The 15357-nt window shown below is 40.7% G+C and overlaps 1 protein-coding gene across 1 annotated transcript; it reads right to left on the bottom strand.

The window, feature by feature from the left end:
- Positions 1-215: 215 nt before the first annotated feature.
- Positions 216-3736, bottom strand: LOC133367401 (olfactory receptor 11G2-like). Its single transcript, XM_061591502.1, has 2 exons — positions 3719-3736; positions 216-1169 (listed from the first exon to the last, which is right to left on the bottom strand). The coding sequence occupies exons 1-2, from the start codon at positions 3734-3736 to the stop codon at positions 216-218; spliced, it is 972 nt and encodes a 323-aa protein (XP_061447486.1).
- Between the last annotated feature and the right edge of the window lie 11621 nt (positions 3737-15357).

Genomic DNA, 15357 nt, shown 5'->3' with positions numbered 1-15357 from the left:
TTGTATTCTGGTACTCAAAGACAGAAGCAAATTCCTTGTCATGCTGTATGGCTGACACACCAGCAACAATTTCCTTACTGATTTGGAGCATCTTCACTGGACATTACAAAACAAAAATTGGAAGAGTTGGAACTCTTATTTAGCTGAGTGTTTTATGACCTCGTTTGAGAAGTTGAGAGTTCTGAGGTTTTTGTTTTTCTTGACTCATCTCCTTATTATACTGTCACTTTTCTCCTCAGAAACATTTTCTTTCTCTTTAGCAACCTGCCCAGGGCCTCTTTTACCTGATCATTTCTCAGACAGTAGATCAGGGGATTAAGAAAAGGCGTGAGGGCCACGTAGAAGAATGTGACTGCCTTGCTGGCCTCTGAGTGACTTTCTCCACCTGGAATAAAGTACTCCATTGCTATACTGCCATAAAAAAGTGTCACCACCATTATGTGGAAAAAGATGGTAGAGAAGGCCTTCCTACGACTGGATTCGTTTGAAGGTTTTATCAGGTTGAGAATGACAAAGCCATATGATAGCAAAACAAAGAAAACATTACTTGAAATCAGAGCATACAGAAACATTTGTAAGACAAAGGGAGCATTTCCAAGTGGAGGGCAGGCCAGAGACACAATTGGCACAGGATCACACAAAAAGTGGTCAATAATGTTAGGACCACAAAAGGACATCTTGGAGATCAAAATCACTGGGATAGGAAACCACAGGAAGCCAACAACCCAACATGTCCCTACCAAGGCATAGCAGGAATGTTGGGTCATAAGTTGTGGGTAGCGCAGAGGGTGGCAGATGGCCAAGTACCGATCCAAGGCCATGGCTGAAAGGAAGAAGCATTCTGTGGAGCCCAGAGAGAACCAGAAGTAGAACTGGAGGAAACAGTCAGGGAAGGAAATGATTCCATAAGGGGAAACTAGGTCAGAGAGCATACGAGGCACAGTGGTGGTCACGTAGCACATCTCCATCCAGGAGAAATTGCTCAGCAGGATGTACATGGGAAGCTGGGCCAAGTGGTTATCTAGGGACACCACTGTGATGATGGTGATGTTCTCAACCAAAGTGAGCATGTAGAGAATGGAGATAAAGCCAAGGAGCAAGAATCGGGTCTGCTGTTGAACGTCAAATCCCAGCAAAATGAATTCGTGGATGGTGCTGCCATTGGCCATCTCCATCTGGAATCACATGACAGAATCACTATCACATGCAATAAGGTTGGAGATATAAATTAAATGACGCACTCCAGTTCTGTCTATGCTATCTGTTTTAATGGAAGTCAAAGGCTAAGGAGACATGACTTTTAATCTTAGTACTCCTTCCACCCCATGCCTGGGATCACAAGTGATTATTTACAAAAGCAGTTATGCTCCTTTTTAACTATTTATTATAATAATATTAAAAGGGCCACACCAACAAGCACACTTAAAATAAACACACAAAATTGCTTTGGGGCAATTTAGCTCTGAATATATCCAGGAGCCTTCCCTTCGTAAGTAAAAATGAGGTAGTTCAAATATTTGTGAAGGACACAAATTGGTCAGGCTGCAATTTGGATGGATACAAAGTGAGAGAAACATAGAAAGCTGTACTTTAGGGATTTGAAAGCCTCTTCAAGTGCTTTTTACTCCCTGGAGATCAGATGTGGGAGCAGTGGATTTTGGTTTTACTTTGACCTATGTTCAACCTGTATATTTCTATATGAAAGCTAATATTGCAGAATATCATGACACCTCCCGTGACCTCCTTCTAAAGGAAAGTAAACCTGAGTAAACATGGAATGTGCCATCTCTGTTATCTTTTTGGTGCCTTTTGAAGACTTTCCTCTTTCATCAAGCCTTTTAAGTTGAGGCCTATTCCAGTCTGCGTCTGTGCTGGAGTTGCTTTGTAATATGTTTTCTTAAAAAACAATGTTTTTTAACCCTTTTAAAAAGATGCTTTGAAAGCTTTTAAACATGTTTTTAAAGTTGTTTTGCTTTAATGCATTTTAAGGTCTGTTTTGATGATGTTTTGATGTGTTTTTAGCACTTTTGTTTGCCGCCCTGGGCTCCTGCTGGGAGGAAGGGCAGGATAGAAATCAATTAATAAAAATAAATAAATAAATAAATAAATGTGTTACCATTTGTAGATGTGGTGTGAAGAAACTTTATTTATTCATTTACATAATATACAATCAGTGGAAGCAAATGGGAACATAAGAAGAGCCCTGCACAAGGTCAATTACTGTCCCATCATGAGGCCCATTTGGGCCTGGGCAAATCCTCCCGCTCCTCTGTTGTTTCTGTATATTTCTGTACCGTAGCTTTTGCAAAAAAATGAGGCGGTCCAAAATGGTGCCTGCAAAGAACTGAAGAACTCTGGTTTGCTTTTTGGTAAAGCACAGGAGTGGAAGATTTTTTTTTAAGTTAAAAGCTTCCTCTAAGTTTTTTAAAGATCCTGCATTGCTCTGCATAACACAACAACGGGGTTCTTCTTAGCTCCATAGGCAACATTCTCGACAACGTCAGGAGGATGACATTAAAAAGTACCAGAAACTAAGGACAGCATACAGCTACAAAGTTTGAAAAAATGTACTGGCAAGAATACACAACTACTTGTGTATCAATTTTATCAATTTTAAGGTGAGAGAGAAGAAGAGACAAACCCTCTCCCCCCCCAAAAGGGAACATGGAGGAAATTTAATACCATGTGCATCCCCCATAAGAAAAACTCTGGACATATCTGTCTACAATTTGTCAGGCTCAGTCTACTCTGAAGGAGTCCTGTGCCTTGAAATTTCATCCATTTTGTCCATCAAGTGAAAAGTCATAGCTGTTTCTAGATTTCCCATTATAGTGACTAAGAAACACATAGTTTCACTGTATACAGATTGGTTTAGAACCTGAAACACAGATTGAAGTGGAGACAGTAGAGAACAATTAAGCAAACTATTGAAATTCAGTGAAAACGCAGAGCTACAGATGAAAGTTGAATCCTGGAGCCCATGCACACCTCATAGTTGTCTATCTATATGTCTCCACTGACATTTAAAGATTAAGCAGGGACGCCATGTGTGTGGGGCAATATACAGTCTGTAGCTTCTCCCCTCATCTGAGATCACATAAGTATTTTTCAGAAACCATGATGTTTTTGATTAGATAACAACTGTGATGTATACAAACTAAGTGCTGCAACTGCATTTTAATTAGTTTGGTTTGGGCAAGGACAACCTTGCCTTCAGATTGGGTCTGTTAACGTTCTTGTGAATATTGTTACCTCTCCTAGTGAAATCTTTCATCTCTCCTTTATTGACCCCAGATCTATCTATCTATCTATCTATCTATCTATCTATCTATCTATCTATCTATCTATCTATCTATCTATCTATCTATCTATCTATCTATCTATCTATCTATCTATCTATCTATCTATCTATCTATCTATCTATCTATCTATCTATCTATCTATCTATCTATCTATCTATCTATCTATCTATCTATCTAGTCTGTCTCTCTGTCTGTCTCTCTGTCTCTCTGTCATTTCTTCCTTTAACAAAGAGGAATGTCTCCCTTCATTAACTCCTGTTGATGAAAATTCAGCTGATCATGCTGAACTTTCAGTTAGCAGATGCTTTGAATGAGAGACTCAAAAATTGCTCCTTTCAGTAAGCAAGGCCTCCAAAACAGTGTGAAAGGGGATGCATCCTGACTTAATAAAACATTAAGGGGGCAATCCTATGTACACTTGCTAGAGAGTGCATCCAATTGAACTACATGGGGATTGCTTCTGAGGATGTCTATCTAAAATCTTGCACTGTCGCAGTGCAAGGCTATACACACTGTCGCAGTGCAAGGCTATACACACTTTCCTGGAAGTCAAGTTCATTTAATGAAATGGGACTGACATTTGAGTAGACCTGTGTAGGATTGTCTGTTGCTAACAGCATAGCCCTCTGTGCGTTTTGTGCAAGTCAAGAGGTTGGGAGGAAGGTAATAAGGTCTCTATGAAGGAAAGCAACTGATTAAAGTCTTCCATTTAATTACGTTAAAATGTTTTGTTTCCATTTATGAGTTCAGTGAAATGCAGATTCCCATGAAGACTGGGGAGGACAAAGTTTGATGAATTTTTTCAGGTGGTGGGAGGGTAGGCAATTACCTTATATAACTTTATGAGGTTTCTGAGGATTTTATACAGCCAAAGAGAAAACATTTGGCTACCTCATAAACTGAAATAAGGTGAACACCACACTTCCCACTTCATTGAAATTCACTCCTCTGAAAAACGCACTTTAGCAGGGAACAAATAGACCCATAGAAGTGGGGAGATGATGCAGATACGAATGAAAGGTGAATCTTGGGGGCCATGCATGCCCTTAACCTGTCTATCTATATGTCTTCACTGAAAGACAGAAGTTAAGGAGTCATGTCAAGGGGGGGATATGCAGTTCTGCAGCTCCTCCCCCCCATTTGAGAACACATATCTTTATTTTTCAGAAACAATGTTGTTTCTATTACATAAAAACTGTAAGTTATAAAAGCTAAGTTTAAATAGTTCAGTGTTGGGCACTTACAATCTTCAGTTTGGGTCTGCTAACCTTCTGGCAAATATTGTGACTTCTACTTGTGAAATCTTTCACCTTTCCTGCTATCGAACCCAGAAATATAGCTTAACCAAACCATTCTAAAACCAGCGAGTAAAACAAAATGTTCACCTTTTGCATTTCTTTCTTTTTCATATTTCTTTCTTTTGTGTTTCAACACTTTCCCATGCAAATGGCATCATGGACGTTGCCAGTGTATTCTGAAATTCCATCCTCACGATTATATATATTTACACACATATCTATCTATCTATCTATCTATCTATCTATCTATCTATCTATCTATCTATCTATCTATCTATCTATCTATCTATCTATCTATCTATCTATCTATCTATCTATCTATCTATCTATCTATCTATCTATCTATCGTCTGTCTGTCTGTCTGTCTGTCTGTCTGTCTGTCTGTCTGTCTGATCATCTAAATTGCTTACTTTTGAAATACCCCCATCACTCACTGGCATTGATGAACATTCAGCTGATTATTCTGAGCTTTCAGTTACCAGATGCTTTGATGGAGAGAACAAGAAAATGCTCCGTTTGTTTCCATTTATGTGTTCAGTGAAATGAGGAATCCTACAGAGACTGGGGGAGGACAAAGTTTGGTGAAATTTTCAGGTGGTGAGAAAAGGTAGCCACTTACCTTCCTTCATGAGGTGTCTTTTTTATAAGCAAAAGAGAAAACATTTGGCCACCTCATAAGTGTAAATGTAAGTGGCAAATTTCATACTTCTTGAAAAATTCACTGAAACTTGCTCACTCCCCAGAAAAAAACCACAGAAGAATGCTTTAGCAGGGAATGAATAGAGCCATGAAAGTGGGAGGAACATTTTCATCACATTTTAGTTTCAATTTGGGATGCAGCTGAGAGTTATGGAGACATTCCATGATCCTTTTTTCCAGCTCAAACCTTCCCTGCTCTAATTTTAAAATTGTCTATCAAAATTTCATTGAAGGAGACCTAGCCATTGATTGGCACCCCTTTAAATCCACCCCTTCATGGTTTCCACCCAAGTCTCATAAATGGTCATAACTCCCATTTCTGTACCTCAACAGGAGTCAAAGTCTTGATTCGTCTTTTAGGAGGTTTCCCAGAAATGCTGCAACATGTTTGTGGGGACAGGTCGTACTTCTCTGTGCATTTAACTGGTGCTCATCTGCAGCGTTGATTGCATGAAGAACACAAGGGACCATATTGTAGTCTTGGTAGGAGGAAGAGTCTCCAAGTATATTTGTAGACAAGAGCTGAAATGCCACTCTTAGCAGTGACTGCTGTTTTAATGAGTGACGGCAATGAACTTTTGGAATGTGTCTCTTGGGCACAGTACCATTTAGTGCACAAACAATATTTGTTTGAAGACAAGATTCCAGTTTTGCAAAAGTTTCTCAGCAGGCATTTTTCCCCACAGAAAACGTCTGTGAATGTTCCCCTTCCCCCAAAAAAAGCTCCACTTTGCTAAATATTCTGGAAACAGTTTTCAATGTTTGTGTGTGACAGCCACTGTCCCACCTCTTACAGTGCCCCTAGACTGTCAGCCCAGCTGCTATTGCATGATTTCTGTTATTGCTGGTGCCATCAAATGGTGGTTTCAAGAAAATCAGCTTTGGGAAAATAAGAGAGCCATGTTGCTGCTGATAGGGGTGGGAGCCTCACCCCAAAGAAACTGCTGGAGATTTTTTGCTCATCTCACCCCCACCCCGTTTTGTTACTGATGGATTGGGAAGAGAATGTCAGGAAAGCAGTTCCTCTCAACTCAATCGTTTGTGCTTTCCAAAGGGCTGCCTTTTTCAAATGGTGACCACCTTGAAATGGAAAAAAAACAGTCTAGGCCTCGAGCAAATGAGGGAAAGACAGCTAGGGATGGAGCAGCAATTCTTTTTCAATAGATTTGTACACTGATTTTGTGGTTCCGAGCTGACTGAGCTTTGCACGCATCCCAACATCTCTTGTATTGAGTGTCGATGTCCAAGCTGATTGTGCACTGACGGATGTTTCTTTAAAACAATAACACATTGTAGGCAGTAAAATGCAAAATATACAGAGACAGTAATACCTTAGTTAACAAAGTACATGCATTCCTGGACATTACTTTTTTAACAGAAAAGGTGGTACCAGAGGTAGGAATAACATGGAAAGAATGGGGATAGGTTCCTACACCTCAAACAAGAAGAGCAGTTCAACATAGTATATTTTATTCAAATCTAACAATACACATGTCTGAAATGAAACAACCAGTTCACGATAGCCTTGCATAAGTAAATAAAAACATTTTGAACCTTCTACAGACCACTTGAAGGTATCTTTCAAAATGCATCCAGGGATGCCTGCCTTGCCTTTTTTTCTTTTATCATGTAGCATCTTGCTGTAGCAATTCAAAACTTTGTGCACAGTTCTCACTGTACACTCGAGCAGGCAGGCATGGGGCAGCAACCACCATCCTGTGCTTGCTCCCTCTCCCCCCCCTCTCTCCCTCTCTGTTTGCCACCCTCCCCTGCACTTGAGCAGGTACCCTGTTTGAGAGCCGCTTGCAACAGCTGCAATGCAGCAGGCAAGGATGACTGAAAGATTGCGGCTGCTGCAGGCAGGATTTACATGCACAGCTAGAAACATGCTTCTTGCCAGGTTGCACATGCGCATCTGCAGTAAACAGTGCTTCCAGGGCACCCGAATCCTTGTTTGCTACGGAGATGCCTGTGCCACCTTTCTGTCATTCCATCCACATGTGTGAGAGCTTCCTGCAGCAGTTGCAATCCAACAGACAAGGAGCCACATTGTGACTATATCAGAGTGTGCGTGCCCCTGCACCCAAAAAGGCTTTGTGGAAAAGGAACTTCTTTTCCGGAGGATTTGTTAATTGAGGTATTACTGTACTATACATGTAAAATGCACGAATAAATCTGGCCCGCTGCTCTCCTATATTTGCAGCACAATTTTATGTTAATACATATCTATTCTTATGCCGCTGAAATCTTCATTCAATCATGAAGTTCCCTGGTTGATTTTGGGCCAGTCACTATCTCTCAGTTAAACTTATATTACAGAGATGCAGTCTGGATAAAATTGGAAGGGAGGGACCATTTGGAGCTCTTTGGCAGAATGTTGGGATAAGCCTTTAATGAATCATAAATAATATGAAAGAGGAGTTTTTGGGAGGGTTCAGGGGAAGGGCCATAGCTCAGTGGTAAACCAAATGCTTTGGATATAAAAGGTCCTGGGGTTCATCTCCATCAGCAGCTCCAGTAGGGCTGGAATGGACCCCTATATGAAACCCTAGAGGGCCTCTGTCCATTGTGATGACAATGCTAAAGTAGGTGGATCAGTGGTTCAACTTGACGTAAGACAGGTTCCTATGAACTTATAGCTTTTGGGTTTGCTTGAAGATGTGGTAGAAGAATGTCTTCTCCAGATAACAGTGGTTGCCCAGTCCTACACACATCTCCTGTGAAGAATAGAATTTCAGTCCACACAGGTACAGATTGTTATAATAAATACACTGCAGTGCAGGGTGTGTCTGTGGATAGTGCCATTATCCAGGTAAGTCACTAGGTGGCAGTTGTGTCTGGGTGAAGTCAGGAATTTCCTGTTGCTGCTCTGCTTTTGTTTAAGAGAGATAATAAAGTTCTTGTTTATCTTCCTGGCAGCTGTGCCTTCTAAGCCTTCCATGACATGCTGTAGCCTTGCTATGGAAGCTGTTATAACTATCTAGAAGTGGCACACTCTGGATGCAGATATGTGGCCTATGTCAGTTTCACATAAACTCATTCATAAGTCCATTTTTCCCTATTTCCATATTTGTTCTTTCTAAATCCTCAGAAAAATCAGTATTTACACATATGTTTTATCTGAAAACTTTATATATATGTATTATCTCAATGCACACATTTCCAAAAGTACCTTATCCTAAGACAAACATTTTAAACACATTTTGATATGTGTTTTGAGCCAAGAACTGCATTGCCACACTTGGAAAAGCTAAAAATTGGTGGAAAAGTTATGTTTTGATCCACACATTTATCCAGGAGCTGCAGATCAGATCAATTCACACTGGAGTTCAGAGAATTAAATTCTTCAGGCATCCCGAAACCTGGGCTCTTAAAACTGATCATTTGGATCACAGTGAACTCCATTGTTTGGATCCTTTCTGCCTTGGATATCCCCATTATCAGGGAGTCATTATCAATATATTGTTACTGTAATGCTGGCGAGCACAACCTATGACCCGTTCAGCTGAACATAGCCCACCCATCCTATATTGTGACCTCCCAGGTTCTTCACAAGCCCCTCTGCCAGATTACATGTTCTGTTTTTATTGTCTTAATTGATCATAATTATATATTATAAAGGCCCTGTATATTCTGAAACAAAAAATACATATTACAATAAACCCAATACTGTGTAAGGCTGTACCTTTTCTTGAGATTTGTTGCTCCAGAACATAACATACCCCATTTTTCTATAAAGAAATTATTCTGTTGCCTACCCTTTCTAACCCTTACCATATTAGTTAGTTTGACCACCATATACAGCAACTCTCTTATTTGACCATAATAGGGTGTTGTCTTTGGACCCGGGTGACCCAGGTTCAAATCCTCAATCAGCCATGAAATTTGCTGGATGACCTTGGGCGAGTCTCTGTCTCTCAGCCTAACCCTACCTTGCAGACTTTTTGTGAGGATAAGATTGGCAGGGGAAGAACCATATTTTATGCCATCTTGAGCTCCTTGGAGGAAAGGAGGGATAAAAATGTAATAAATACATAAATATATACTATTTCCCAGCGTTTCACAATCCACCCCTACACTGTTTGGAGTTTTTATTTTCTTCCAGTTTGCAGAAATCAATGTTTGAGTAGCTATTAAATGATGCACCATCATTTCGATATTGTGAGACGACACTCAGCCCTTTATAAATCCAAACAGTACAGCCAACAGATCTAATGTTAACTGGTAACCTGTTCAATTTCATTTGCTGTTTGTGACCAAACGTTTCTTATTCTGGGACAAAACCAAGAAAAAATGGGCCATGTCTGCATTCATTGTCTTCCCCAACATGTGTTGCTAGCATCACCATTAAAAGGGTTAATGCATTACCTTGGCTCTAAATGAACTACATTGGCTGCCTATTTGCTGCTGAGCTCAGTTGAAGATGCATGCCTATAAAGCCCTAAGCAGCTTGGAGCTCAAATATATGAAGGGGTTCCACCTCTTGTATCAACCTGCCCATGCATTAAGGTTGCTGGCGGGGGGCTCTTTTCTTCAGCATTCCATTAGTAGGAGTAACAGGGATATAGTCATCCAGAGCCTCAGGGGGTCTTAGGCCCCTTACTTTCTTTGGCAGCCAGTTCCCAGGAGGGTCTGTATGTCTCCAGCATCCTACGAGCCACTCAGCATGAAAGGGGAATGTGTTAGCCACTGAGAAGAGTCTTCTAACTTGCTTACTTGTTGTTTCCTGCTGATTGGAGTTCCTATTAGTTCCTACTTCAAAAAGCCACTGTGGAGAATGAGAATTCTGTAACTGCAAAAGAAGAGACAGTGAATCCTGATGGTAGCATTCCATCTATATCATCAAGCTGTTTGGTAGCAGCAGGATATAAATGTGTAGACATTGAATTCAGTAATTCAAGCAATATCTCTGACAGTGAGATAAGGACAGTCAAATTGTGCTATAGAAACAAAAAGCAATATTCAAGCTTGGCCAGATTATTCTATAATCTTTAAAGGAGGTGTTGCTGTGAAGGGGCATGGCAGTAACTATTACGAAGGGACTCTGCACTTCTGAATTTGCCACTATGCTACTGGGCAGGAACAAGGGGAGAACCTACCCTGGATCAACTCTGTTCAGCTCAGTTATCTAATCTGGCAACCTGGGTGAACATATATCAGAAAAATGGGTTTTGTAAATCAACCTGTATTTTCCAGGCTTGGTTTCCTGGCTTGGGCTGCCTCAGCCAGCAGTCTCCTCACTCCTAAAGGTGGTCTGGATCTGGCAGACTTTACGCTGGCTTAATTTAGATTGGCATAAATTATGCTGCCTTCCATGACTCAGGAGTACAAACAAAAAATGTTGGAGGTGTAGTTCCAGAACGGCAGATATGCACAAATATTCTGACCATGCCCAATAATTAGAACTTTTTGGATGGAAATAGTCTGAGCGAGTGAGGTAATCACTGGACATGCACTGCTAATGATTTTACTATCTATTTTGTTTGTTATGATAAGGATTTGGTTTCATCCAAGGACAGGGAAATGATCATACATCTATTAACAGGGGCTAATGTGGTGATTAGAAATAACTGGAACAAGCTATGTTTCCTTTGCTTGATGAATGGATAACTGAGGTATGGGAGATAGGCCATATCACAAAACTGATAAATTTACTCCAAAGAGAAAGACAATCCAACAACTGATTTATTGAAAAATGGAGGGTTTTTTATTATGTGTTGGAGTAATAAAATTCAGAATAATGTCAATCCATATATTTTATTAGGAACTTTGTAAGACAAATTAGCTTTATAATTTAATCCATAACAATGGTTATAATTTATTTATTTATTCGATTTATATCCCACCCTTTCTCCCAGCAGGAGTCCAGGACTAAAAATACTTTAAAACATCAAAAAAACATACTTTGAAATATATATATAAAAAACAACCATTAAAACATATTAAAACAAAACTAAAAATATTTTAAAGAAAGCTTTCAAAACATTAAAGAAGGTGATTTAAAAATATATTAAAAAGCAATTCCAACACAGATGCAGACTGGCATAAGGTCTCCACTGAAAAGGCTTGTTGAAAGAGGCTTGTTGATTATTCGTATAACATAATTTTCTTTCATTGACTGTTGCTGTGGATGCCTATGGAATTTAATATCTGAGTTAACAGTTTTTATATATGCAACTGTTTTATATATGCTATTGTATTGTAAATGGTAATTTGTCTCATGGGAAATGATTCATAAATGTAATTAATAGCAAGAATCTGTCTATCTGTCTATTGTTTATTGTACATATCTCGATAATACCAACAAAAAAGGAAAAATATTGTTGAATTTATACATGTTAGGATTTATTAGTCCATCTAAAGCTCCAAAATCAGTATTTGTTCCATATTGCTGAGGTGCTGTCATGCACAGTTAGTGCCTTTAACCATTTAACTGCTGGGTTAAGTGTGTGATCAACCCACTTCCCTTTAAAACAGACAGATCTTGTAAAGAAGATTGCCAAAGACCACACACACACCCTTGCTATAGTCAATTATACATTCAATAACAAGGCCTAAACAGTATCCCTACCCATTCATACTTCCTCCAGCATTCAACCAGGTGGCCAACTTAAGTGTAGCTGATTGTGTAGAGGTTCGGGTCCTGGCAGAGCACACACTGCCTCTAAGTGCTGACATGTTAATCTCCAATAGGGTTGCCAGGCTCAGGGCCTGAGACTGATCCTGTATCTTTAGGAGAAGAGAAGACCAGCCAAGGCCAGGTGTTCTTGCAACACTGTCACGGGAAAAACCACAAGGTGGAATTCTCCCTTCCCCTTCATAACTTTTAAAGATACAGAAGACCTCTTGGAAGCTGGGCCTGGCAACAAAGAGGTCTTCTGTATTTTTAAAAGTTGTGCAGGGGGAAGGGAGAATTCCACCCTGTGGTTTTTCTCATTACAGTGTTGCAAGAACACCTGCACTTGGCTGACTTTCTCTTCTCCTAAAGGTACAGGATCAGTCTCAGGCGCTGAACCTGGCAACCCTAATCTCCAAAATCCTATATGCGATGCCTGGTCTTTTCACTGTTCTGCTTCTCATTGAATTTTCAGCTGGGCTGTTAATCATAGAACTCATTTCATTAGGTAACTTTACCAGACCCAAACCTGACCCCTCCACCATCACTACCATTACTACCATTACTACTAGGCTGCTGCTACTACTACTACTACTACTACTACTACTACTTGCCCTTCAGCAGATCTCAGTTTGGGCGGTTACAGCAATTTAAAAGTCAGTATTAAAAGAATTTAAACAAATGACAACCCCAAGAATAGGGTGGATCATGAAAACATGCATCTCAGGTGTCAAAGGCCAGGGCAAAGAAGTGCATTTCTGTGGGGAGTAGGGTTACCAGGTCTCTGTTTTTTGGCCGGAGTCTCTGGTTTTTGGAGGCCCCTCCAGCTCTCCGGCTACCACCCCTTAATCTCTGGACTCTCAGCTTCAATTTTTTTAAAAATTAAGTTTCTAGGTGGTCCGGTTCCTGAGATATACACCAATATGTCAGCCCCCCCACAACTGTTTAATCTATTTAACTGATACGACGCTGAAGTTGGTTCCTAGTTCCCAGTTCCCAGTTCCTAATTTGCTTGAAAGTTCAAAACACTAAGAAAGAAGTTGACCGCTACAGCAACTTCAAACCAAACTTAACATGTCTATGAACCCCAGAATATATGTTGGGGTACCCTGTATGATATATCACTGTGATTGGGGGACTCTCCCCATCAAGAATAACAATACATTTATGCAATCAAAATCATCAGGCTTCTGATATTATCATAAATACATAATGATGTCATAAAATCATAAGGTGCCCAACCCAAAATCTGCTCTGGGACAGGAAAAATCATATACCCGAGGAAAGGGGAGAGTGTCCTCTATGAGATGCCACTGCATCCCGCCTGGCCCAGAGCTTCTGCTGGGCGCAGGGCACGGAGGAGGGCATCTATGCAAAATCAAAGCAGACCAAAACATACAGGAAAAAATAAGTAACTGGGGGTGCCCACCCCAAAATATGTTCTGGGACAGGACAAATCATACACCCCATGAAAGGGGAGGGTGTCCTCTATGAGATGCCACTGCATCACGCCTGGCCCAGAGCTTCTGCTGGACGCAGGGGAAGGATAAGTGCATCTATGCAGACAGAAAGGGTAGAGAATCTTCTTACTCTTAACTCATTTCTCAGACCTCTTTCTGAAGTGAAGGGTCAATTCTGTAAAGAAGTTTGGAGCAGCCACATTAAAAGATAAGGGCAGGGCATTCCTGGCAGGGGGTTGCCAACCCTGCTTGGAGATGGATGTCTTTGCAGAGGATCCCTAGTCAAGCTTTACCAACAGCATAATCCAAACTATATCTACTCAGAAGTAAGTCCTGTTGAGGTCTATGGGGGCTTAGTACGTGTATTTAGAATTGCAGCCTTCAGGGGCATCCATCTTTACTTCCGAATGCTCCCATCTAACATCTCCACAACACTAGGCTCCTTTCTTCCTACAGTGGCCTTCTGGTGACTGGCCTGGCCTGAAGGCACTTAAACCCTTCTTGCTGAAAGGAAGTAGGCTAGATTAAATGTTCCCTACCCAGGGTCCATCTTTTAGCTAAAATGTCTAGATTAATTTCCAGTCAGATTTTTTTTTTAATTGTGCGCTCCAAGCAACTGTGATTGATGCTTAATGTATCATGCTTAATGACATCACTCGGGCCCGCCCCGTGACATCACTCGAGCCCACCCCATGACATCACTCGGGCCCACCCCCAGGACATCACTTGGGCCTGTCCCTAAAATCTCAGGTTTTGGGATGCTTCTGACCTGGCAACCCTAGTGGGGAGGGAATTATACAATTTAGGGGCTGCCACAGAGAATGCCCTCTCCTGGCCTATCCATTCCCAAACATCTGAGAGGGGTGGAACTACCAAAAGGACCCCCTCTGCTGATCTTAACACCTGGGATGTTCTGTAGGGAAGAAGGCGGTTTCACAAATATTGGGACCTACTGTAAGTTGTTTAGGACTTTAAAGACTAGGATGAACACCTTGAACTGAGCCCAGAAATGAATTGGCAAACCAATGCAGCTGTTTTAAAACAGGTGTTATATGAGTTCTAAAGGCAACCCAAGCCAGTAATCTGGTGACTGCATTTTTTACTAGCTCAAGTTTCTGAGTCATCTTCAAGGGCAGCCCCACAGAGAGTGCACTGCAGTAATCCAATGTGGATATTCCCAGAGCATGGATTACAGTGGCTAAATTCGGGGTGGGTGGGAGTGGGAATTTCCTTCTTGCTCTTAACTTCCATAAGATAATGCAGAGGTGGTTGACTGATGTGTATTGTTGCCTGGACTACTTATTACAGAAACAATAATATTATAAAGACTTACTGGTCTTTCTGATGCTTCTTTGTGTCTTCTTTAAGGCTATCCAGAAAGTGAGGTTATCTTGTGAGGCTGCCTGAGGAGGTCCGAAGAGCTCTGCTTTGGGGGATTTTTTGTTGTTGCTGTTAAATAGAGCAGCATAGGATATATTAAAAAATAAAAGGAAGCTTTTAACTTAAAAAAGCCTCTGCTGCTGTGCTTTAAGAAGAACAAATATAAAAATTCAGAGGTCTTCAATGCTCCACAGGCAACATCTTGGACAGCCAGACTTCTTGCAAACCCCATAAACCTGTAGAAAGATGGAGCTTTGGAAGAATATAGAGCTATATGGCACAGACCATATGCCAGTGAGCAGAGAGAGGGATGCACTTGAAAGCACCCTGTTTCACTTCATTAATTGGCCCCTGCACAAAGACTCTGCACACCCCTAGGTCCAGGCCTTGTATTCTGGTACTCAAAGACAGAAGCAAATTCCTTGTCATGCTGTATGGTTGACACACCAACAACAATTTCCTTACTGATTTGGAGCATCTTCACTGGAAATTACAAAACAAAAATTGGAAGAGTTGGAACTCTTATGTAGCTGAGTGTTTTATGATGTCATTTGAGTAGTTGAGAGTTCTGAGGTTTTTCTTTTTCTTGACTCGTCTTCTTA

This window comes from Rhineura floridana, chromosome 11 (genome assembly GCF_030035675.1).
Source record: "Rhineura floridana isolate rRhiFlo1 chromosome 11, rRhiFlo1.hap2, whole genome shotgun sequence".
NCBI lineage: Eukaryota > Metazoa > Chordata > Lepidosauria > Squamata > Rhineuridae > Rhineura > Rhineura floridana.
The sequence above is the reverse complement of the archived record's forward strand: the minus strand, read 5'-3'. Positions and strand labels throughout refer to the sequence as shown.